The sequence below is a fragment of the Diabrotica undecimpunctata genome, chromosome 7 (genome assembly GCF_040954645.1).
Source record: "Diabrotica undecimpunctata isolate CICGRU chromosome 7, icDiaUnde3, whole genome shotgun sequence".
In the NCBI taxonomy this organism is placed as follows: Eukaryota; Metazoa; Arthropoda; class Insecta; order Coleoptera; family Chrysomelidae; genus Diabrotica; species Diabrotica undecimpunctata.
Window position 1 is genome coordinate 135,417,877 of NC_092809.1, and position 25,403 is coordinate 135,443,279.

The 25,403-nt window shown below is 33.6% G+C and overlaps 1 protein-coding gene across 2 annotated transcripts in view; it reads right to left on the minus strand.

Moving 5' to 3' along the window:
• The window catches only part of Shab (potassium voltage-gated channel shaker cognate b), a 408,461-nt gene that overhangs the window by 24,495 nt on the left and 358,563 nt on the right, over positions 1-25,403 (minus strand). For both annotated transcript variants that reach the window (XM_072538289.1, XM_072538290.1), the window contains exon 10: positions 196-705. In XM_072538289.1, coding sequence (XP_072394390.1) covers positions 196-705 — 510 coding nt within the window. The remainder of the gene's footprint in view (positions 1-195; positions 706-25,403) is intronic.

The following is a 25,403-nucleotide window of genomic DNA, read 5'->3' on the forward strand; positions in this document are numbered from 1 at the left end:
GAGCTTCGCCATCTTTTATTTATGGCGTATATTACTTTTTGTCGTAGTGGTACAGTATTTTCCGTTATGTCTAATAATAGTATTGTTCTTGTTTATTAAAAATATCTTTAATGTGTTTCTCTATATTAAAAAGACAAATCGTTAAAGTATTTGAGATACACCACAGTGCATTAATTTAAATTAAGTACGACTTACCTGGAACCTTGTTTTTCTATTTTTCGTATGCGGCGAATCGTTCAGACTAACCCTGCTTCCTCTCTCCAACAGCCCAAATCCCTTGAAGCCCTCATCCATTGGCGAAGTTCCCAAACTCCTCAATGCCGTATCTCCCGAAGCGGATTTTTTGACCCCACCACCCCTAATAATCCCAGTCGATATCACTGGACTGTTGTCTCCGCTCTTGTCGAGCGGATTAACGTACAGATTGCTGTCGATAATATTGGAATCTACTATATCGGACGTCAGATCCCCTTGCGAATTGAACGGGTGCGTAGTACAGCTGGCGAACGTGTCGGAACTGTCCATACTGTTGAGGTCGACGCTATTTACATTGTTCTTCTTCTCGACGTCTAATTCGGGAAAGCCGAAAAGGTTCATATGTTGTTCGGATTCTCTGATAAGTCTCATTTCGAGGCAGACTGGATTTCGGAAGTCGCTTGTGGTTAATGGCATTAAGTTTTCGGCGTCGACAAATTCCTTAAAATCCTGATGGAAGTAAAGACTTTTATTAGTGTACTTAACAAATATTTTAAAATAATAAATTCAACAGTCCAACCATAATAACGAGTAAGTTAAAACTAGCCTAAGAATGTAAAAGTGAGTAAACAATTAAAGCCTGATTAGCCTATGCTGGAAAAACAAACGCTTTAATATTTTTTCTTAACCATCACGGATACCATATTTTTTATATACAAAGTAAGCACCGTGAGGTCAAATAAATCCAAATTAAATTCCAAATTTTTTCATAATTCTCCATGAAACAAAAAACTTACCAAAGTTTATTGCATCTTAGTTATTACAAATTGTATAGTATGTATAGTATAGTTTGTATAGTATTTTTTTATTTCAAACCCAGTAAAATAGTGAAAATAGAGTACAAATTGTTCGCATTAATGACACCAAGACACAATTTGAAGACATATGGCTCGTATTATTATTAAGAGATACGAGTAGGTACGTCGGTAGTTTGAATGTCCCCATCATCGCCGTTCCAAGGGTGTGTTCATTACGGAGACCATAGCATGGTATCCTCGCCTAGAGCATAGCACTGACAGTGAACGCTCGTACTTAAAATAATGCATTTATTTTACGTGGCGATGATAATATAATACCATCCTATGGTCCGATCGAGGGTAGGCGCTTCGTTATAAACGCACACTAATGCTACCAGCCACGAACACAGACCCCAGCACCTTCACTTTAACCACACAAGCCACGCATACAATCACATTTCATCAGCGTCATAGACATACACAGGGTGGAAGAGTCAAATGGAATAAATTTGATAATCAATTAATGCGGCGTGTTCAAAAAACGCTTAGACACGTCAATTGGTATTTTTAGTTGCGCGTACTTTACAATAAAACCTTTTTACACAGGGTGTCTTATGTGCCAGTGGTCAATACCAACTTTCTTATTTCAAATACAACACCCTGTATATTATTCAATTTTTGAATTTACTAGAATATTCTAGATATATTTAATGTACAATATCCTTATGCCTATCTTTAACTGTTTTGGAAAGTTAAACTATTTTTCAGTTTATTGCAAAATTTGCTGTAATACACTCCATGTTTATTTTTGGTGTAGATCTTAATAATGAAAAAGTAAGGAACAACTATATATATCAGCGTTCCTTTCTACTGATATGAAAGTTTTGTTTATTTTAGTCTAAAACGCCTGATAGTTGGAAGAGTTCATTTATGCGAAAACTAAATACATGGTCGTATCAAAAAAGGAACGACAGCGAATAAGACAAAACATTACCATAAACGATCATAATTTTGAGGTGGTCAAAGAATTCAAATACCCAGGAGCAACAATTACCAGTGAAAACACAGGAGAACGGGAGGTTGAAATACGAATACTGGCGGGGAATAAATCATTCTTTGCCGTTCAACAAGAATGAAGATAATAGTAACTCCATTCCTGTTGGTAATCCAGGCCATGATAAACTATTCAAAATTCGACCTCTATTAGACAAGATTAAAAAACGCTTTATATTGGTTTATAAGGAGAAACATCTAGCTGTTGGCGAACAAATTATTCCTATGAAATGCCGGCATCACCTCAAACAATATAATCTGGCAAAACCTCACAAGTGGGGATACAAAAATCAAGTACTTATGGTGTATCAGGGTTTAGTTATGACTTTAATATTTTTGCTGGTAAACAAAGCAATACTTTTCCAAATGGAGCGCCTGAAAACTGGTTAAATAGTCCAAAACTACAGATTTATCTTACAAAAAATGGATTGCTGCCGGATTAAACCGTGTTCCAAATTCAGGAATCCCATCAGAAAAAAAAACTAAAGAAAAAAGAACGTGGTTTTATTGTAGAAAAAGTTGCCCTTATTCAAGACGTAAAGTCAAATAACTTGGTTCGACAATAATTCAGTAAATAAGTTATCAACTTACGTTGGTGGTGAACCTAGAACCACAAAACGTGGGTACTTCTAAAATAGAAAACGTACAAAGAGATTCTATGCCCTCAAGCTGTTGAAGTTTATAATCAGCTGAGTGGAGGAATGGGCTCACTGCTGGGGCTTTACAGAATTCATCTAAGATCAATGTCATCAAGAAAATGTTATAAACGAATTTTTTTCATATGTTGGATCTATGTGTTGTAAACGCATGGATACTCTGGCGTAGAAAAAATTAACAAAATTGCTATATGCCATTATTTGACTTCAAACAAGCCGTTTCTGAACATTTATGTAAATCTGGGAAGTCAGTACCAAGAAAGGGAGGTCGTCCAATAGAACAAAATGGGACTCCAACGTCTAGTCACCAAGTACCTCCAAAGTCGAGGAACTCCGCCTGTGTTAATCAATGGAATAACCCAACACCAACAAAAAGAACATGAAAAACTCATGCAAGACATCAAGAGATATCGTTAAATTCTGCGCGTACGGACAACATAATACACATGCCAGAGTGGCAAAAATATCGCCAACAGTGATCTGTACAAAAAAAAAACTTACACCAAATGTATAGAGTGTAAAGTATTTTTTTGTTATAATAAAAAAAGAAATTGTCTATCACAATTTCATAACTAATATATTTTTGTATGTCAACATTTTATTAAAATATGTTTATATAATGCATATGAAACCATATATGGGTTTACAAAAAAACTTCTATATATAGGAATAAACAGTTATTTTAAATGTACTAATGCCTTTTATATGCCTTAATAAAAATCACAATACATAAAAATATTTTTTATTTCATGTCTGCAATGATTCATGCAGTAAAGGCTTAAAATATGTATCACCTGACACTTCATCAGTTCTACCAACTTCTTAAAAGCGCCTAATTGAAAAAAGAATATTTCGGATAATTTTTGGAAGTTTTATATAACGTCGCATGAGGTATTCTGAGGTCATTTATCAACGACATATTTGTATTTAGCGACCTCTAAAACCTAAAAAGGAAGATAAGGAAGGTAATATATTGACAGAACAGCAAGAGATACTAAGTAGATGGACAGAACATTTTACGGAAAAGTTTGAAGGAGATCGGAGAGAGACGAACCCTGACATATCATTAGACCAAGCAGACAACAGAGAAAAGACTCCAACAGCAATAGCCGAGATTAGAGCATCAGTAGACAAATTAAAGAACAATAAAGCACCGGGATCGGATCAAACAGCATCGGAGTTACTGAAGGAAGGAGGAGACACACTACAAAAAACAATACATGAATTGATAACAAAGATATGGTCGAATAAACAGCTACCAACGGAAAGAAATAGCGGTATTACTGTACCATTACATAAAAAAGGAAATCAGTTAGAATGTGGAAACTACCGTGGAATCCCGCTGCTGAATGCAGCATACAAAATAATGTCCAACGTTATTTATGAAAGACTTAGAACACACGCTGAAAAAATAGTTGGCAAATACCAAAGTGGCTTCTGTAGACAGAAGTCAACAATAGAGCAGATATTTGTTCTGCGACAGGTCCTCGAAAAAACAAGTGAATATAACATCGAGACACATCATCTCTTCATAGACTTTGAAAGCGCAGATGACAATATAAACCGAGAATTCTTAAAAAAAGCAATGAAAGAATTTAATATATCAACACAACTAATAGAACTGATAAAAGAATCTCTAAAAGTAGAAAGTAGAATCCGGATACAAAATGAATTAACGGAAACAAAGATGTGAAAAGGGGACTACGCCAGGGAGACGCTCTATCATGCATCTTGTTCAACATCGTACTCGAGAAAATACTGAGGGACACAACAGTCAATACACAGGAACAATCATTATTAAAACCGTGCAAATACTAGCATTTGCAGATGATGTTGACATAATCGCAAGATCAAAAAGAGAAATGATCATAAATGAATGAAATGAAGAGAGGCATACAACCAAATAGAACGAGCTGCACAAAATAGTGGTCTTAAAATCAATCAGACCAAAACAAAATATGTGCAGGTAAGTAAAAACGCAGAAATAAGGCAGCTACAAAATATAACAAAAGGAGAATACAACATAGAGGGGGTAAAAAACTTTATATACTTGGGATCCCTAGTCACGTCTGATAATAACGTTACGGAGGAAGTGAAGAGGCGAATATTTATTGCAAATAAATGTTACCATGGCTTAATTAGGCAACTAAGATCAAATAACGTCGCAAGAAAAACAAAATGCCAAATATATAAAACCCTAATAAGACCGGTACTCACATATGGCTCAGAAACCTGGACACTCACTAAAAGAGAGGAAACGTTTTTAGCCACCTTCGAAAAAAAAATCTTGCGACACATATATAAGGGCACAAAAGAAAATGGAATATGGCGAAGAAGATACAACTCTGAACTATACAAAATATACCAGGATCCGGATATTATAACATTCATTAAAATAGGACGGCTGCGTTGGATAGGACATGTAGAAAGAATGGAAGAAGGCGAAATACCAAACAAAATATTCAAACAGATGCCAGTAGGAAAAAGAACAAGAGGAAGACCGAAACTGAGATACTTCGAACAAATAGAAAATGATATAACAACCTTAAATATAAAAAACTGGAGAAAAAAAGCACGGAACAGATCAGAATGGAGAAGAATCCTGGAACAGGCCAAGACCCAAAAAGAGTTGTCGAGCCAGTGATGATGATGATGATGACCTCTAAAACCTCGAGTGATGACTGTCGACTGTTTTAGAATAAAATTAAAATAAAAACTCCAGGAGACTATGTCCACTCTGGGCAGCAAGGATCTCGAGGACCATCGTCTTTATTATATTCGTGTTCAGAGACCTCGAAACCTCCAAGTAACAAAATTGAACTTATTCATGACGATACTTTCTGAGTTGCACATTTTTCATTTTCTATGCATTTACCTTATGCATAAAATGCAATTTTCATTTTACCACCATGAATTTTGTTCCCTTTCTCGACACTTTCCTGAATCGAATGCAAAAAAGGTGCACGGCGGAACGGTTCATCTTCTTGTGGAAAATTGCTAGGTTTAGTGCTTTTTAGTACTTCATTGGCTTGACTATAAGCACAAACACTACTTAAATGGAATTTAGATGGGAGGGTGCACAGATATTTGCTTCTATAAAAAAACTACTGGCATTGTCAAATAATTTGAAATCTCTATGACCCCACAGTGTCCATTAAGGTTAATTAGAGCAACTTATTTGCCTGAATTGATCACTATGTATTTTTATACTTTCTACTCCCCAAGCGAGTATTTCGACATCTCGTTATAACTGTTTATAAGTAGCGTTTTTATACATAGTTGTGTATAAACAATCATAATGTTTTTTGAATAAAATCGTATAGGTTTTATAATATATAATAAATGCTTGTCTTAAAAAATTAAAAAATGGCCTTAAATGAACTCATTAAATTTTGCATTTATTAAAGAATCTCTCTTATGTAAATTTTTGATCAAAACCCAACACTTAATTTTATAAACTCTAATTGTCCATATATTTTGCTTTCTTTATTTCATGTTCGTTTAAGTAGTAGTTCGCACGAAAGCAATGCCATTCTTCTCTCTTCTGTATTGTAATATCTGTGCTATTATGTTACTTGTATACGTTACTCAACAAAGGGTTTTATGTTCTGATGTTGTGGAGAGACGAGATTTAGAGCTTTTTGTGTAGTTTTTGTGTATCGTTTTATCTGATATATATTTCCACTGAAAGATATAAAAGGATATCAGGATTAATATATTTTATAAATTTTTCACGTCAATGCATACGATTTCATAGTTTTCTTAATCTACGTATGTGTTTATACAGTTTTCTATAGAAAAAAACGTTTAAAAATCTACATTTTTTATGACTAGTTGAAAAGGTATATTTTTTTTATTGAATTTAACTAGTTTTACGAGATATTAACGACATTAATTGAATGTTCCACTGAAACTAATTTAATACTTCGTCCACATCGCCAGGAAAAAGGGGACTAAGGAACTTTTGGTCGACGAAGGAAAGGTGGAAGACCAAAGACCGAGAGGAAGATCTCCAACTAGACTTCTTTGGGGAAGACTGGAACCGCTTGGTAATAGAAATTTTATTCTGATCCATTGTATGAGTTTATTAAAAGATTTTTTCAAACGATTGGTGCTGCTTTTATTCTATTATGATAATAGGAATTTTTACACAAATTAGGTTTTATTGTTTAATTTGCTTTCAAAACATTAGTTACTATGCCTCGAGTTTAAACGAAGTAGCGTTATAGGGATGAGGGAAGTTTTATTTGAGATAATTGGCACTATGATTGGTAGATTTTTATTTACGGTAATTCGAGTTTGAAATGACTGAACCAGAGAATAAAGGCAACAACGTGGTTGAAATACTTAAGCTCTATGAAGCGTATAAAGACCGTTTCTAAACTATAAATTCTCCAAATGATGGCTCCTCTCTATGTAGGTAGCAAAGAAGATGCTGGCTGCTTCAGGAAAACAACCATCTTTTTGTTTGGAGTTTTATCAAGTACGTTGGCTGTCATTAATACGTTCTTTAAGAAGACTAAGACACTATAAAACAGAGCTATAAGTACCGATATACAACGTGGATGCATGGTGGAGAACATCAAGGACTAGGTAAAAAAGTAGAAGGGTAGAATGGAACGATTATATAAGCCAAATGACAATAAATAGAGTGGTAAAGATGGCAGGAGAGGGTTCCCCAATAGGAAGACGATCAATAGAAAGACCACGAAAATGATGGAATGACAACTTACTGGAGGCACATTAAAAAACGGACAAAGTAATACCTACAATAAAAGTAATAACTACATAAAAAGAAGAAGAAAGAAAAAGAAAGAAGAAGAAAAAATAGGGAAAAAATAGGCATGGGAAGGGAAAGTCAGATAGATTTTGTGCTGTGTAGAAGAAGTCAGCTTAAAGAGGTTACCAACTGTAAACTGATAAAGAGTGAGTGAGAAAGTAAGAGAGAAAGCAAGTAGGACAACAGAAAGTAAAGTTATGGAAGCTAAAGTATAAGGATTTCGCAATAGCCTTTAAGAGTAGAGTGCTGGAAGAGCTTGAGGAAAAGATGCGGTAAATGACTGGTAGGACGCCAACAGTAAAGTTGTGGTACGAGTGGCAGAGGAAGTGATAGAAAAAAATATCCAGTAAACGGCCTCTCAGAGACAAAGAAACTTGATGGTGAAACGATGAAGTGCAACAGAAGGTTAGAGCGAAGAAAGTGGCTAGAAAGAGGTATGACAGGTCCAAAAGGGAGGAAGGTAAATATATATACAGGGTAGCAAAAAGGGAAGCAAAGCCAGCTGTAGCTATTGCTAAGGAAAGATCGTCTGCACAGCTGTATGAAGAGTTGGAAACACCTGATTGGATGAAAAGGTTATGCAACATTACTAAAGCAGGGGACAAGTCATCAAAGGACTTGACCCACGTGCGGCAGAATAAGAATGCTGATAAAAGATTGTTAAGAACCAATGTTAAGGATACATTTGATAAGAGACAGAGGGTTCGGGATCCCAAGGATAGCGAGAGATGAAGTTGCCGAGGCATTAAATAGAAGGAAAAATGGTGAGACACTAGGGCCTGATGGAATATCTGTGGAGGTCTGGAAGGTTCTAGGAAAGGAAGGTGTTGATATTTTCTGTCAAATGATGAGTAGGATATCTGAGGAAGAACGAATGTCCAATGCACGAAGAGAGAGAGTGTGATGGTATAATTGTATAAAGATCAACGGAACATTCCGGACTGCAAGAACTATGGAGGAATAAACTTAATGTCGCACACAGACCAATGGGTTCCTGAGAAGTAGCTGATGCTAGTAAAGGATATGTATGAGGGAGCGTACACCAAAGTAAGGACTGCTGTCAGATTGATCGAAAGTTTTTCGGTGACAGTTGGTTTGCATCAACGCTCTTCACTGAGTCCTTACCTGTTTAATCTTGTTATGCCTGTACTCACATACTGAGAAAGTATGGAACAGGCTCCTTGGTTACTGCTCTTTGCCGATGACATCATATTAAGTGGAGGGGGGCAAAAAAATGTTTGAGGAGAAGTAGCATTGTTAAAGAAGAGCTATTGAAGAGGAAGGACTTAAGATTAGCTGGTCAAAAACGGAGTATATGTGGTTGGGAGGAAGAGAAATGGATGGGGACATAAAATTACTTGGCGAAAAATTAGAACGAGTAGGAGAAATTAAATACATTGACTAGTACATAACGGAAAATGGGACATTAGATTGAAAGCTTGCACATAGAAACGACTTGATTATGAAAAGAGCCAGGGTGATTACAGTCTAAAAAAAATTCAAGAACAAAGACTGCCATGGTTTGGTCATGTCAGAGTAGAGATAAAACTATGTGGAATGAAGGATAGAGCTGTAAGAAGTTGATGGAAGGATAGGTAGAGAAAACAAAGGAGAATATAAAAGGTTTAGGTGAAGAAAGGAAGGTTTAGGTGAAGAAGACCTGATGGACAGTAATGAGTGGCGACGAAAAGTAAGGGACAGCATCCCCTGAAAAGGGAAAAGCTGAGGAAGAAGAAAAATAAAAAAACTTAAATTACATTCCTGTTAATGAATATAGCATTTAGATATAGAAAATGTAACATAAAAAATACTCAGCAAAATATATTATATATATATATATATATATATATATATATATATATATATATATATATATATATATATATATATATATATATAATGAAATTGTTTAAAATAACAATTTTTATGCTTATACATAATCAAAGTCCTACTATAAATTCAAACGTATTGCAAAACCCCTAAATACCAAATTATATATAAATTGTGCAAACCGATTCCGAGATAATTGGGGAATTTTATACTTAAATTTATTATTTATATAGGAAAAAATAATATGGGTGAATAAAATGTAATATATTTTTTTCTGTTTCATTTTTAATAATTTTATTTAACAAATTTAAAGAAAAACTATAGAGTAACCATAATATTATTTACGTTGCTTAGATATCCAACAAAATACATAAAAAGCTCCTTATTAAAACTAGGTGTGATTTGCACTTTATGCTCAAATTACATAACTTTGTCTGAAAGCTCAAATTATGTTTGCTAAAGTTAAATGTAAAATCGCTAAACTGCTAAGTATAGCCATTCATTATCTAAAATTGCTAACGTGCACTGAATGTGTGCCTCTAAAAGATAAGTGTTTAGAAAAAATAGTGTTTGCACAGCATTTGCGATATAAACACTGCTTTACAAGTTTATTTTAGTGTAAACGGAAATCGTTGAATGTTCCTTGGAAAGTAGTCAACAGCAGAATCGGATTTTCTAATATTAACATTTCCATAAGCCGAGTACATAAGCTTTTATTGTTTTAGTCAACGCGATGGGGCTTTTACACTGTAAATATAGTTTAGAGTTGGATATATGACGACGTTAGTTCTTAGTTCTTTTGTCACTATAATAGACATTAGTTTAACGATCTATAACTACATATGTTTTGTTATAACGTTCCCAGTCTTTTTTTTTTATTCTTGAGCCACGTCAACTAAGTTGATCATGCAACACTCTGAATTTGGCTTAAATTTTACAGGCGTATTCTATACTATAGAATATAATGATTTTCCAAATTTAAACCTTCTAGGTGCAAAATAGCTCGTATTTTATCACTTTATTGCTTTTTTTGCATAGCGGGCTCTAGATGCTTAAAAAAATATCCAAGAATACATTTTTGATTTAAAATTTTCCGCTGAACACAATCTCCATGTTAAAATTAGCCAAACTATCAATCCCGATGTTAAAATTAGCCAAACTATTAAGGAAAATTCGGAAAACCTTTTTTTTCTAAAAAATAAAATCAGAGCTAAAAGTATATCCTTTTTTCTTTCAAAATTTGAGAAATTTTTTTAAAAGGTATATACTTTAACTAAAAATAAACACAGCTCTAACATCAGAAGACTAAAAGGTATTACATTCACTTGAATGACCAAATTTCCAATTTTTCCGAAATTTTACGTCCTTTTTGACAGTTTTCTGTAATTTTTTTAGCCATTCGGAGTAGATTTAGATTTTTTATTATTATTACAAAATTTGACATAGAATATGACTTTTCAGCAATTAATTATATGTCTTGAATAACTGAAAAAATCATTGTTTTCCAATTTTCACAATTGTAATTTTGTAGGTGTAAATTAGTACACCTGCAAAATAATATAAAATGAAACAGATTTTTTTGAACATTGATTTCGGGCGCGTAACTGACATGCAAAATTGACGGTCGCTTCAAGCATTGCTTCTAATGGAACGGTTCATTCTACACAAAAAATGATTTTAACCGTTTTTGTTTAAAATGATCTCAGCAACATTTTTTATTTGAAATATTTTTTTCTAGGGTGTACAGATTCTTGGTAACTCAATTTTTTTGCGTTTTTATTTTTCTGCAAGGGGGGTTTTAGGGACAAGCCAGGGGGTGAAAGTGGTAAACTTTTTTGCATTTTTTTTAGGGTCCCAAAATTAATATTCTCTGCAAAATTCAGCTTGTTTATATACAGTGTGGCGCACCGAAAACGAAACAGAGGCATTTACTGGCAGATGATTCCTTTTTTGAAAAAACGCTCGGACCCGTCGATTTTGTTTTCGAGGGGGACACAAAATTGGCATAAAATCACTTTAACATTTGCAGCCCCTTAAGCGAGGGTGACATCATCCCTAAAATCTTAAATGAAAAGGGGGGGGCGAATGATCCATTATTTGAAAGGTCTTTTAACTCCCTTTATAATGATATAAAATTCATGTATTCAATTCAGTAGTTTTGGAGATTTATTGATTTAAAGTTTAAAGTAGACTTTAATAGGTACATCAAATTAGTTTGTACTTCTTTCAGAAGAAATTTGAGTAAAAGCATTTTCTTAATAAGTAAATGCTTTTATTTACTACGCCCATGGTTTATTAATAATAAAAATAGAAATTGAAGTGTCCTTTGTGACAAAAAAAGTTGTTTCTTGAAGAAAGATAAGTAGAGAACGCCACGTACTTATTTTAAATAGGAAATAGTACATTAGTTTGCGATTGATTTGACCAATCTTTGTTGTTAAAATATCATTTATTGCTTTATACATAAATTAACCATGGTATATTCCACGGCAGAAAGGGTTGAAATTATTGAAATATTTTTCGGAAATAATCAGTGCGCTAATAGAACAGCAGAAATTTTTAATGAGCGACATGAGAACAATAATGTACACCGAAAATATGTTCTAGAACTTGTAGCTAAATTTCGGGAAACTGGATCAGTCGCCAATAAAAAACGTAATATTGAAAATCCTATAAGGAACGAAGCAACAGAAGTGGGGGTTTTAGGGCAAGTTATTGTAGATCCTACATTAAGTACCCGCAAATTGCAAACTTCGTGTGGTGTTAGTCGACGTACTATTCAACGGATTCTAAAGGCCCATAATTTTCATCCGTATAAAATTCACCTTGTACAAGAACTTAATGAAGACGATTTTGATAAGCGATTAGAATTTTGTGAAGTTATGAGTGAACGAATTACAAACGATGAACAATTTTTATTTAACATTTGCTTTTCCGACGAATGTTCCTTTTTTTTAAATGGCGAAGTAAATCGTCATAATTGTCGATGTTGGTCGGACTCTAATCCCAGAATTTACCATGAGGTACACACACAGCAGCCACAAAAATTAAATGTTTGGGCTGGCATTTTTGACGATCATTTGTTTGGTCCTTTTTTCTTACCTGGAAATTTGACTGGTGAAATGTATTTGGAATTACTGCAAAATGCCATAGATCCTGCGCTAACAGATATAATTGAAAATCAGAATGATGGTCGATACGTTGAGAATATGTTGATGTTCCAACAGGATGGTGCCCCACCACATTACGCATTAAGAGTTCGGCATTATTTAGATCAGACCTTTCCAGGTCAATGGATTGGTAGAAGAGGTGCCGTTGAATGGCCCCCAAGATCGCCAGATTTATCACCTTTGGATTTCTTTTTGTGGCGTTACTTAAAAATTACTCCTCAAATATTGCAAAATGTCTGGCAACGTTTTCAGCAAAATCTTTATTATTGCATGGAATGTAATGGTGGCCATTTTCAACATTTACTCGGCTGACAGGTCAGTTCATTCTTTATTTTTTAACAACTTTGCTGCTATGTATTGATCTCCTCTTACGATGATGTATTTAAACTTTAAATCAATAAATCTCCAAAACTATTGAATTTAAGTACATGAATTTTACATCATTGTAAAGGGAGTTAAAAGACCTTTTAAATGATGGATCATTCGACCCCCCTTTCCATTAAAGATTTTAGGGATGGTGCCACCCCCGCTTAGGGGGCTGCAAATGTTAATGTGATTTTATGCCAATTTTGTTTCCCCCTCGATAACAAAATCGACGGGTCCAAGCGTTTTTTTTTTTTTTTTTAAAGGAATCATCTGCCAGTAAATGCATCTGTTTCGTTTTCGGTGCGCCACCCTGTATAATGCTTGTTTAATAATACGTGTTTCAAATTTAAGCCAAATTGAGGAGGGTCGCTTGACCAACTTTGCATAGTTGACGTGGAATTACCCCTTTACCTTTAGGAAGTTATATTAATAACTTATCTGTAGTATCTACTTACTTTTTAATTTTACCTTTTAATGATAATACACCTTTTATCTTAGTTTTCTACATGGAGTAAAAACACTTCAGACTCAGACAAGAGACAATGCAGATACTACTTCTATCTATACTAAATCGAACAAATTTTCACAACGAGACTCTCAGCAGGGAAATGAAATATAATATGAAAAACATCATAAAGATCTTACAGAAAATTTGTTGAATCATTCCGTTGTAGGTTAGAAGAGATAGTGCAGTCATATAAAAAGTCATATAAAAAGTATAAAAATGAAATAGATGTACGTACACTGCCCGAAACAGAAAACAATCGGATTGTAAAAATACATTTCGGTATATAGGTTGGACAAGATAGACAATTAAGGTTATTAAAATTGGCGTAGATCTAAAAATTGGTACGAATATTCTGGACACCATTATAAATGAAATTTGAGAAGTCTCTTATCAATCCCACATATGCAAAAAAATTCAAGGTCAAAGATCGCAAATATGAGTGTTCTGCATTTTTTAGCCAGACGGCAAGTTTTACCACAAAAATACATTAGACAAAAACAGTAAATCATACAATTGTCTACAAAAATTGTGTATATACTTTTTCTGTTAAGATTCACTTTTTATATACAACGATTAAAAAAGTTGCACAATCCGTGTTCTTCGCAATATGAAAACGTTCCTACATCACCTGTAAAAACATATATTTGTCGCGTTTTTTAACGTGTTTTCTCCGATAAGCCTATTCCAAGATCTATTCTGATCCTGTTTAAATTAATGCTATGTTACGACAGTTCCGAAAGACTTATTCCATGTAGAAAGAGTTCCTTGACGAAAAAGAAGAAGTATTAAAAATATAGAATGTTCTAGATGTCATCGAAATATCCCTAAATATCTTGTAAGATTTGGAATATATGGCATTTCTTGCATTATATGGCATGTTTTCACGTATGATTTCTGCTGTGAGGAAAGTGTAGACCAAATTTAAACGTGAGTGTGAAAGTTTCCAAGATGATCCACGTGAACGACATCCAAAAACGGAAATCCTACAAGAAGACGTCGACACAATGGACGGTATACTTTTTTGCAGTCGATGTATAAAAAAGTGTAATTCCAAAATGTTATTATTATCCAAAGAATGTATTAGTCTTACCTTGCAATGGGAATTAAGCACGAGAACAGTTTTTGTTTCCGAAAAAGTTTAATACGTTATAGTGATAAAAATCTTTCCAAAAGAAGATATTATACAGGCAGAAATTTATTTGCATATATGGCAAGTGTTCATCTTTGATTTCTAATGTAAAGAACGTGGGTACCAAATTCAAACAGGGCTGTGAAAGATCCAATATGATTCACGGCAATGACATCCAAAAATGTTAATCATACAAAAACTCATCAACAAAAGGTACGATATATGGTTTTAGAATCGGCGTATAAAGGTGCGTGTAATTATATATGAATGTGTTAGTTATATCTTGCACTAGTAATTGGGCATTATAACCGTATCTGAAAGACGGTGCCCCGTGGTATCCATCCCTTTTTGATTGTTATATTCTGTCCAAACACACTTTTTCGAAAACTCGTGCAAATATGTGATGTGCTAAAATGAGCATGCTAAAAAATTTCTATATATTTTATGCAACAAACCTTTGTTCAGTGTATGAAAGGTCATTGAATCAATGATGATGGTCAAATTATTAGAGTTTTAAAGAAGTCTTATTAAGGATTTACCTGAGGCAAATAAAAACTTTTAAAGAAAGAAAAAAACTATTAAGAAAAATTGTTTTTCGCAACATTAAATTTATAGACAATAAAAAAATGGGATATTTTTTCTTGTATTATTAGCTATATTTTCCTTTTTTTTGTATATATATATATATATATATATATATATATATATATATATATTGGATCTTTTTATATTTTATTTTTCTATAAGTATTTCTTCTTTTTTTCTTTTATGTCTTCCTTTCAATCATTCAGTCTTGCTTTTGTTGTTTTATTCCCCTTTATATAATATCTGGTTTAAAAAACTATTATATAAAACTGATAAGGTAAAAAAATACTAAAATAATCAATGAAAATGATTTATAAAAATATATAGTTGTATACTATGTTTACATGGGATTAAGCCTCAATTGATTGTAATGAAAATTACTTTTTTAACTGCTGTTTAAGGTTTCGATTTTCTCCGGAAATCTTTTTAAAAAAAGATATTTCAAAAAATAGTAAGGTGTGTTAAGCGAAAGTTTTTTAGGGTTATGTTTGTTTCAAACTTGACGGGTGACTGACTTTGGCCTCGATCTTTAAGGCAAATAGCGTCGCTTTTAGTTGAAAATGCTGTGGGTGGTGTTTCTACCCTGAGGATGATATCAAATTCTGACTGTTTTGTGTATTTATGCGTTTGTGTTTGTGTATTATATATTTATGTATTTTTCTGTATTTAGTAGGATGAGAGCTGCCTCTTTGATTTTTCTATTTTCATGCCTGTTTTTTTTCCTTGTCCATTTTACGTAGGTAGGACCTCAACATTAGTCACACGATTCACCCATGAAATTCTTAAGATGCGTTTGTAACACCACGTCTCGAGGACTTCAAGCTTTCCCAAACAAACTTCAGAGCTTGTATCCAAGTCTCTACTCCGTATAATAACATAAAATACACATCATATCTGATGATAGAGATTTTGGTAGCAAGTAGTAAATCGTGACTTCCGGAAAGAGATTTCATCTTTATGAACGCTGATCTTGCTTTCAATATGCGTTATTTTATTTCAGTAGATTTGGTTATTTATTTATGGTTTGTATTTTTTGGCTATTTATGTTAGTACTAAAATGTATGTAGTTGTTTATCCTGTTAATTGACTGTTGGTTAACCAAAAGCGCAAAATAATAAATAATCATGTATTTCATATTCCTTTTTTCTCATATTGAGATCTAGTCCTTATTCTTTATTTATATTTGATATGAGCGACATCATTCTTTGTAAAATATCTGATCTATCTGCAAAAACTACTGCGTTGTCGGTATATCTAATGTTGTTTAGACGCACTCCGTTGATTAATACGCCTTCCTGTAGTTCTCCCAGTGCTTGCTAAATTACTGAAGAGTTCAAGTGCATGCTAAATAACTCCAGGAACAGATACATCCTTGTCTTACTTCTCTATCAGACATTAAAGTCTGATTAGGGTCTGTTAAGTGGTCATCCACTTTAATGTTGGCATGTTGGTTGTAACATAAATTATATATGATTCTCAAGTCTTTATTATCTAAGCCCGCCTCTTTCAAGATGGTTATAAGCTTGTCGCTTTTTGCTCTATAAAGTACCTTTTTGTAGTCAATAAAATAAATATATATGTCACATTTGACATCTCTGCGCCTCTGCATAAGCACTTTTTCAGCAAATAGAGCCTCTGAGGTGTCTTAGGTATGGCGGAGTCCAAATTGTTTCAATAACACTACTTGTTCTTAGCGTTTTTTAATATAATATGTTGTGTATCACTTTTAAAAACGTTAGTAAGTGGCTCATTAGCCTAATTATTTTGTAGTCTTCCCATGTTTTTGCACTTAATTGTTTTTTTATTTGATTTTTCACTATGCAATCCAGAGTATCTTAAGGTTATTTCCATATGTTAGTAATTACAAACTCTTCTTCTGTTGAGAATTCACCCAATCAATCTTCCCGCTCATGTCTTTGTCTAAGCCCAAACTATTCTCTGAATTCTCACGATTGTCCCCTACCAATCTTGGCATTTAGATAATCCATAATTAAAGTTAAATCCTTTTTGGAAAGGCTTTTTATGGTGTTGGATAATTAATTATAGAATGCTTCACTTATGTCGTCTGGTTTGTCAGCTGTATGGGTATATACCTTAATAATGTTAGTTGTAATTAAGTTAGCATTAAGTTGAAGCATTCTTTCCGATATGGTACCAAAGATTTTAAAAATGTCTAGCAGTTTCTTGGTTTAAGATTATACCCACTATTTCCGCGTTTTTCGTTGAGCTAACCTAAAAAATATATGTGATGATCACTAATTTTATATTGCATAGAGTTCATCCATCTCATCTAGCTTATTTCCATTATTTATATTGATAGTCTATCCATCTCATTGATCACATATGATTGTATCCTGCCTCTTATAATGTTATAACATTCTACGTTCAGATCCTGAGGTTTTCTTTACACTAGATTGCCAACGATTTCGTCTGTTATCTCAAACTCTACTTTTATATAAGTACTAGCTGCCCGCCGAACTTCTTACTGCCTTAAAATTAAGTAATGTATCAAAGTTCAATAAGCTCCTCTTTCGAGTCTGCTAAGTAACAGAAATTTCTGGGTACTAAAATAAACCTGGTCGAGGTGTCAGTAGCGACTTTACCATTTCCAATATCTAAAAAACTGCTTCGAAAACACAATTGCACTTTAGTCTTTTTTTAAAAACACTTGCATGCTATTTGACAATTGGAGAGCCTTTACATGCCGCCACAAATTGGATGCTGTTAGGCATGCATTTAGTTCGTCCGCAGCAATTGATTGGGGAATAATTATTAATTAAGTAACACTCTGAAATTAGAATCATGGCTCCACCAAAAATGTTTTTGATTATCAACATATTGATGTCTTGTGGGCAATGTACATTTATCCCAAATTCGTAAATCATCCACCTTCCAATAAAGTTGCAGATATTCCAGATGAAGCCAACGCTAGGGCTACTGCGATCTGATCCTTGCCAATAGCAATAAAATTAGTAATATTTTTTCTGTTCATCCCGAAGCATCCAGGAAGTAAATTTATATATATATATATATATATTTGTATATATATATATATATATATATACAAATATAAATTAAGGATCACTCGAAGAGTGGTGGGTTTTTCGGTCAAAAGGTGGAGAAAAAAGACAAAGAAGGTGGCTACTTCATCTATTTATTGAAGACGTTTTTCTTTCTAATCAGGAAGCATCATCAGTTCATCTAAAAAGAACAATATGAAAAACCAAACATCCATAGAAAAGTTATTATAAGTGTGTTACCTCAAAAAGATATGTAGCAGTCAATGATATTAAATATGTAAAGAAGCTTACGACTGATGATGCTTTCTGATTAGAAAGCGAAACGTCTTCAATAAATAGATCAAATAGCCAGCTTCTTTGTCTTTTTTCTCCACTTTTTGACCGAAAAACCCACCACTCTTCGAGTGATCCTTAATTTATGTTGGATTGACGGTCGTCGTACTCCTTGTCTCGATCTTTTCTATATACAAATATATTTATATATTTATATATATACATATATATATATGTATATATATATATATATATATATATATATATATATATATAATTTATGTATATATATGTTGTTAAGTCTTCTTATCATCTTTCCGGTCTTTGCGTTGCATTTTATTTCGTGAAATAAAGTCGTTGTTCATTCAGGTCAACATCTAAATTAACTACAGTGGGATGCTGTTTGTGTATGCAAAATGAAAAGATTCTCCAAACCGCTTAATTGACATATCTTCTCATCTGATATGTTGAAACTTCATCGTTATTATTTGAAGCCGCAATACCAAATACTTCATATCAATACAATACCAAATATTTTGTTAATCATAGCTTCCTTTATTAGTCATAATATGGCGCCATCTATTAGTTATGATGCGATTTAAAATGATCGAAAAACTGTTTTTTAAGTATCTCCGTACAATTTTTTAAAACTTATCCTTTCCATAAACCTTCTTGGTATAATAACAAATACAACAAAAAAAGAATTATCTAATTTGGCGCAGTCGTTCTGAAGTGATGCCCGTACAAACATTTCGGAGATTCATTTTTATTAATATAGATTTGACGTACCTATATAACATCAAACTTAGTGTACTTTAAACTGAAATTGTGGTTATTCCCAATTAAAACTAGTAAATAAGTTCTGCACATATTCGTACACGAATATGTGCACAACTTATCCCTTATTTCTTACTAAAAAGAGTTATGTGAAGGTCTGGTTCCTATTTGTAATATGAAGTTGTTGAAAAACTTACAGGTACTTGTAGTTTGAATGGGATGATGTGTTACTAAAAAATTAAGCTTTTATATAAATAAATTAATACACAAAAAGTAACAAAATTAAACCTCAGATAGATCCTTAATCAATATATACAAAAGACAGAAGTTAGCAAATTAAATAAATCCCCTTCTTTAGGGTATTGTCTAATATATATATATATATATATATATATATATATATATATATATATATATATATATATATATATATATGTATATGTATATATATATATATATATATATATATATATATATATATTTCATTGCTTTAATACATTTTGACACATTTTCTGACGGCACACAGATAGTTAATGACAAAAATTGTTATAGATTGACTCACCTGTAATAAAATAAAGAGTAAAGAAGTTCTAACATTATCAATCGTTATCACTTAAATGATATTGGTACGTAGTGGAATGCATTCTCCTTGACATCTTCCATTACAATCCTGTAACGTAGCATTAGGCTTTCGTTACTTTAATTCTCAAATAATTTTGTTAGACCAAAATAATAATAAAAACAAAAAACGCAAAGGTAAAACAAAATAGCGGCAAACCAAACTTTGGGTAAAATTATTTGTAAATTTAAAATGGAACAAAAGATATTAACATAAAACTTTTTTGTATACTTTTTACAGCTACCTTTCTAATATTGCTCAGTCCCCACTCCCAAAAAATAATCTTAAATGAGAAACAAAGCTTAGAAAAATATGAGTTTCAAGGCAAAATGAATGACAAAGGACCGTAGTGAAAGTGTCCTATATATTGGCTGAATTAAGCCAGAGGAATTATTTGTAAACTTTTTTGTATACTTTTTACAGCTACCTTTCTAATATTGCTCAGTCCCCACTCCCAAAAAATAATCTTAAATGAGAAACAAAGCTTAGAAAAATATGAGTTTCAAGGCAAAATGAATGATAAAGGACCGTAGTGAAAGTGTCCTACACATTGGCTGAATTAAGCCAGAGGAATTATTGGTCATAGTCTACACAAGCAGAGAAGATGGATAACCACGATCCGAGCGATCAAAACATGATGTCACTATACTTTTCCAAAATTTATGAGATAAAAGAAGAAGAAGATAGAATCGATTTTATCTAAGAATAAAACACCGAAAACTTTTGTTTTCTATACTTTTACAAAATGTATTATATTTCATTTTCAATACAGCTGTTTTGGCAGAGTGTCTTTCTAAAGTAATGTATTTTACTATTCTTTTACATCTTATAGTCTTTAACTGAATAAGTTGAGGAAGAAGAAATGTGTGCCTCAAGTTGGTGATTTAGAATTATATCGGTATTTTATAATTTACTAGCTGCACTAGGCTTCGCCTTCGATGGGTAGGACATGTAATTAGGCGAGATGAAGATGCAACGATCAGAAAAATTTTCGACCGAAGAGGACCAGTGGGAAGACGAGCCAGAGCAAGACCAAAACTTAGGTATCAAGATAATATAGAGGATGATCTAAAATCCATCGGAGTTAAAGCATGGAGAAGAGTTGCCAGAGACAGGGGCGAATGGAAGATTGTTCTGAAGAAGGCTTTGGCTCATTACAAGCTATAATGCCACTGATGATGATGAGTTGCACTAGGTTACGCTATCGACTAAAATAAATTTGAAGAAAAGACATTACACAAATATTCAATTCATTTTAAGTCATTTTATTGATTTTTTTTATTTTGAAAAAAGTGTGCATCGTTTCGTTTCAATTTGATATTTATTGAAGTGCTGTGAGATACACAATATTTCTTGTTTTTCCTTCTGGTGCGTAAACGATCCAATCAGAAGGTATTCCCACGCGCGAGCAAGCCACATAGAGCTGCCCATGTGAGGAACATGGATTCTCCAAATTTAATACACACACTTACAACGATTGTCCTTGTGCTTTGTTGATAGTCATTACGAAAGCTAGTCGCCCTGAGAACTGTAAACGTTGGGATACGTGGCAACAGTACGTCTTCACCTTTGAATTTTCCAGTAAAAATTGTTGCCTCAATAACAGTGTTCATCATTTCTCTGACTGAGAGTCTGGTTCCGTTGCAAAGTCGTGGTAGATTTATGTTTCGAAGAAGAATGATGGGTACGCCAATTTAAAATAAAAGAACGTTTGGTGGCATACCTGGTAAATCAAGCAAATTCAAGAATTCAGTTGGATAGTTAACAAGTTGGTCCTAAATTATCACACTATCGATGTACTTATATGTTGTGGTTTGGTCGGGTATTCCATTCTGAATGGTGAAGTTGATGGTATTGACATCAATGTTTTTGGCTGCTAATATAGTCTATGTACTGAGCCACTGATGCTTTTGTAGTTCTGTGTAATATTTGGAAAAACTTTTTGCACCAATTCGATACATTGCGTAGATTCATCAATTTGCATTCGCCCATTTCCAATATCCATTAATTGTTTTGCAAAATTTTTCACCCGATGCATTACTTTGTAGTTGTACACGCATGTTGGTTTTCAAAGTCAATTTCTGTAAATGACGACATAAAACTGATGATTTGAGACATGCATTAAGTTCACCAGCGTTTGTTGAACATGGTATAATCGGCAATATTTGTCGAGAATCACCAGACAATGAAAGGAGTGCGCAACCTAAGAACCGTGCGTTTTGTCTCAAATCTTGCAGTGTACGATCAAATGCCTCCAATGTTTTCTTCTAAGAAGTTGTACATTCATCCCATATGATAATATTATACGTTTAAAGTACTTTTTCCATTCCAGAGTTTTGCTGATGTTACTAGTTGTTGCCTCAGTGTTTTGCACATTAAATGGCAGTTTCAATGATGAATGCTTTGTTTGCGCACCATCCAAAAGAGTTAAAGGAATTTCATATGAACAGTGCAGTATTATTTTGTGATCGTATGGTTGTCAAAATGATTGAAAGAAGAAAAGTCTTGCCTGTACCTCTTTACTTCAGTCTTACCTTTCAGTTCGTCAGAATCAAAGTGTGTTTCTCATTCCAAATCACGATCGAACACTTCGTTCGCTGGTCGGTTCGGAGCAGGCATTCCCAGTTGCACCAGTGCTTTGTTAGCTATTTTCAAATATATGTCTTTAATTAACATCAAAGCCTCATTATACATGTTTGATGTGAATCGAATTTTGAATTTTAAGTCGCAGCGCACAATCGATGTAGAATATCTTCACTTATGTAGTCCTTGTATTTTTCCCAAAGATCTTTTGGATTAGATGTAAACCAGGTTGTTAATATTATGGCAAATAACGTGCGTATTTTCTGCAGTCAAGCAGTATTCGATGCATCAACGAGTGCAGTGTCCTAATGTGCATCATTCTCAAAAAGATTTAGTTCCTGGCAAGCTTGGTGATAAGTGGCGCACAGCTGACCATTGACTATTCTCAAATCTTGGAAGGATGTCGGTCCACTTACATTGATGAACAGTAATCGCAGCTAAAAGTATTCTGTATTGTTCGGGTGAACAGTATACAAACGACTCATTGCGTCACTAAATACAATTTGAGAGGTCCTTCAACTACTTTACCTTGTTTGCGTCGTTGAGCCAATGGATTGCATGTGTAAAATTTCGGTACCTCAGAATAAAGTAGAATCTTGGAACAATGAAAAAATCATCTTGGTAAAATGAGTAAAATGCAGTTAAAGTTATTGACGGTGAAACCAATACTCTTGCACGTACATTAGCTGCTGTGGAGTACACGCGTTGTCTATTCTTGAGATGCACCGATAAGTGTACGACTGTTGGATGTCGTTCATGGATTAGAAATGATAAGATGCGCCATACTGCTTCATTGCTGTTAATGTAGCGTCCAAGTTGCTATTAGTTGATGTCATCGATCGGTGTGGCCACATTCCCTACTCCGAAAATTGCCATGTCGCTTCCTTTGTTGATATATGTGCTTATGTATTTAATCGAATTTTTTGAATTGCCATACTCAACATTAATTTGTGCTTTAAAGGTCTTTGAGAGCAACCAGCAATTGCAGTTAAAGACTCTAAACTATACACTCGCAGGAAAAATACATTACTACTTGAGAAAGGCACTATGTCGAAATAGCTGTAGTGAAAATAAATTTTGTTTAATTGCAGAAAACAAAAGTTTTTAATGTTTTATTCTTAGATTTAATGAATTTTGAATTGATGTTATTTAAAATTTCTTATCCTTTAGGCGAGAACCTCCTTGTCTTGTTCCATTTGTTGTTTGACCATCACATCGGTGCTAGCAGCTCAGCTTGTAGTTTGTCAGCGCGAGACGTTTCAGTGTTATGTTGATCACCGCAGAGTACAGACAGACACAAAATGCGAAGAGCAATAATTACTGCTTTATACCACATATCGAAAAGAAAGAAAAACCTGCGACGAAGAATTCATGTTCATCCTTTGATTGAGCAGCGAGTCATCACCGGAGAATTTGCTACGTTGTAAGGTACTCTGAGGGCTGACGAAACAAAATTCTTCAACTACTTTCGCATGTCAACTAGCACTTTCGACAAATTACTGGCGATGGCAGGCGATAAACTGGTCCATGCCAATGTTCGACGTGTGCCTATATCACCGATTGAAAGACTGATGGTTACTTTTGGGTAAAAAAAAACATTTATTATAATTATTAAAATGTTTAATATTCATAGGAAATAACATTTTCTATATTATTATTGATCAATACGGCTAGTTTGTGTGATAATCAGACTAGGAGTCGCATTATTGATTTGATATCCTGAGTAAACTGGAGTCGCATCATTGATTTGAAACCGTGAATAGCTTGGATTCGTATTATTGTATGATGATGATCTATACGGGTCATGTTGCGGTGGAGACATGTCACGTGAGTTAGAGGATACCGAGGTAGGCATTTGGCCGGTAATTGTAATTTTTAATATCCGTGGCATCGTGCAATACTCTCGACCAAAACTCTAGTTATTGTTCTACATCCAAACATTTTAAAATTGGACTTAAAGAAGAAAATAACCAGGTCGCCAGTGGCAAGATTTGGTGTTTGATTACTTAGAAAATTTATTATCTCTCTTTCAAAAAGTGAATTTTCTTGGTTTTCTTGTTGCGGTCGTCATTTTCTTTTTTACATCCAAAGTATTTTTGATGATCCAGAATCAACAGCATGATCGTTTTGGTCTTACTGTAAAGTGTTTTAAGAAGCTTGATGCTTTGGCATATTAGAATCCTACGTATTATCCGGTGATACCGTATTATCCATAGTTACTAAGGATGATAGTATGGTTTCGTTCAGTGATTCATCAACATTATTCTCATCTGACGGAGATAGGAAGCTTAGTTTATCATAAAAGACATACTTTTTGAACTTCGTTGCAGCACTTGCAGAGGGTGTTTTTCCCAGCGTTCTTTGTTCTAAAGTATGCTTGTCGGGCTGTTTTCCATCTTTGTTGGATCAGTTTTCCTGAAACAATAAAAACCTTTTTTCTTTACAGATTTTTGGCTATAGGTCGAACATAACAGATCTGCATTTATCATTTAGGATTGGAATTGCAACAATCAGTATAATTGTGGACGAAGTATGTAAGGTAATATGGAAAATACTACATGATGAATGCCTACCAGCAAAAACCTATGATATGTGGCAAGTAATTGCTACCAGGTTTCTACAAAAGACCAACTTTCCAAATTGCATCGGAGCTATCGATGAAAAGCACATTCGAGTCATAAATCCAGAAGTGGTATATTAATGTTCTACAAATACAAGAATTTTTACTCCATAAAGATTATTGTTTTACATATGTAAGCATTGGATTATACGGAAAAAATTCGGATTCATCTATATTTCAAGTATACTATACAGAAGCCCAGAGAATGACACTTTGAATATACCAGGACCGAAGCCACTGCCTGGAATAATTACTCCAGTTGAACTATAATAATCCAATTGGGGATGATGATGATTTTGAATTATCTAAAAAAAATATGAGGCCATATGCGCTAACTAATATGACACATAAGAAAAAAATATTTAACTATAGACCGAGATATAGTATACAGTATATAGAATCAACATTTAGTAGAAGTAGAAGAGTGTTTCATAGACCTATG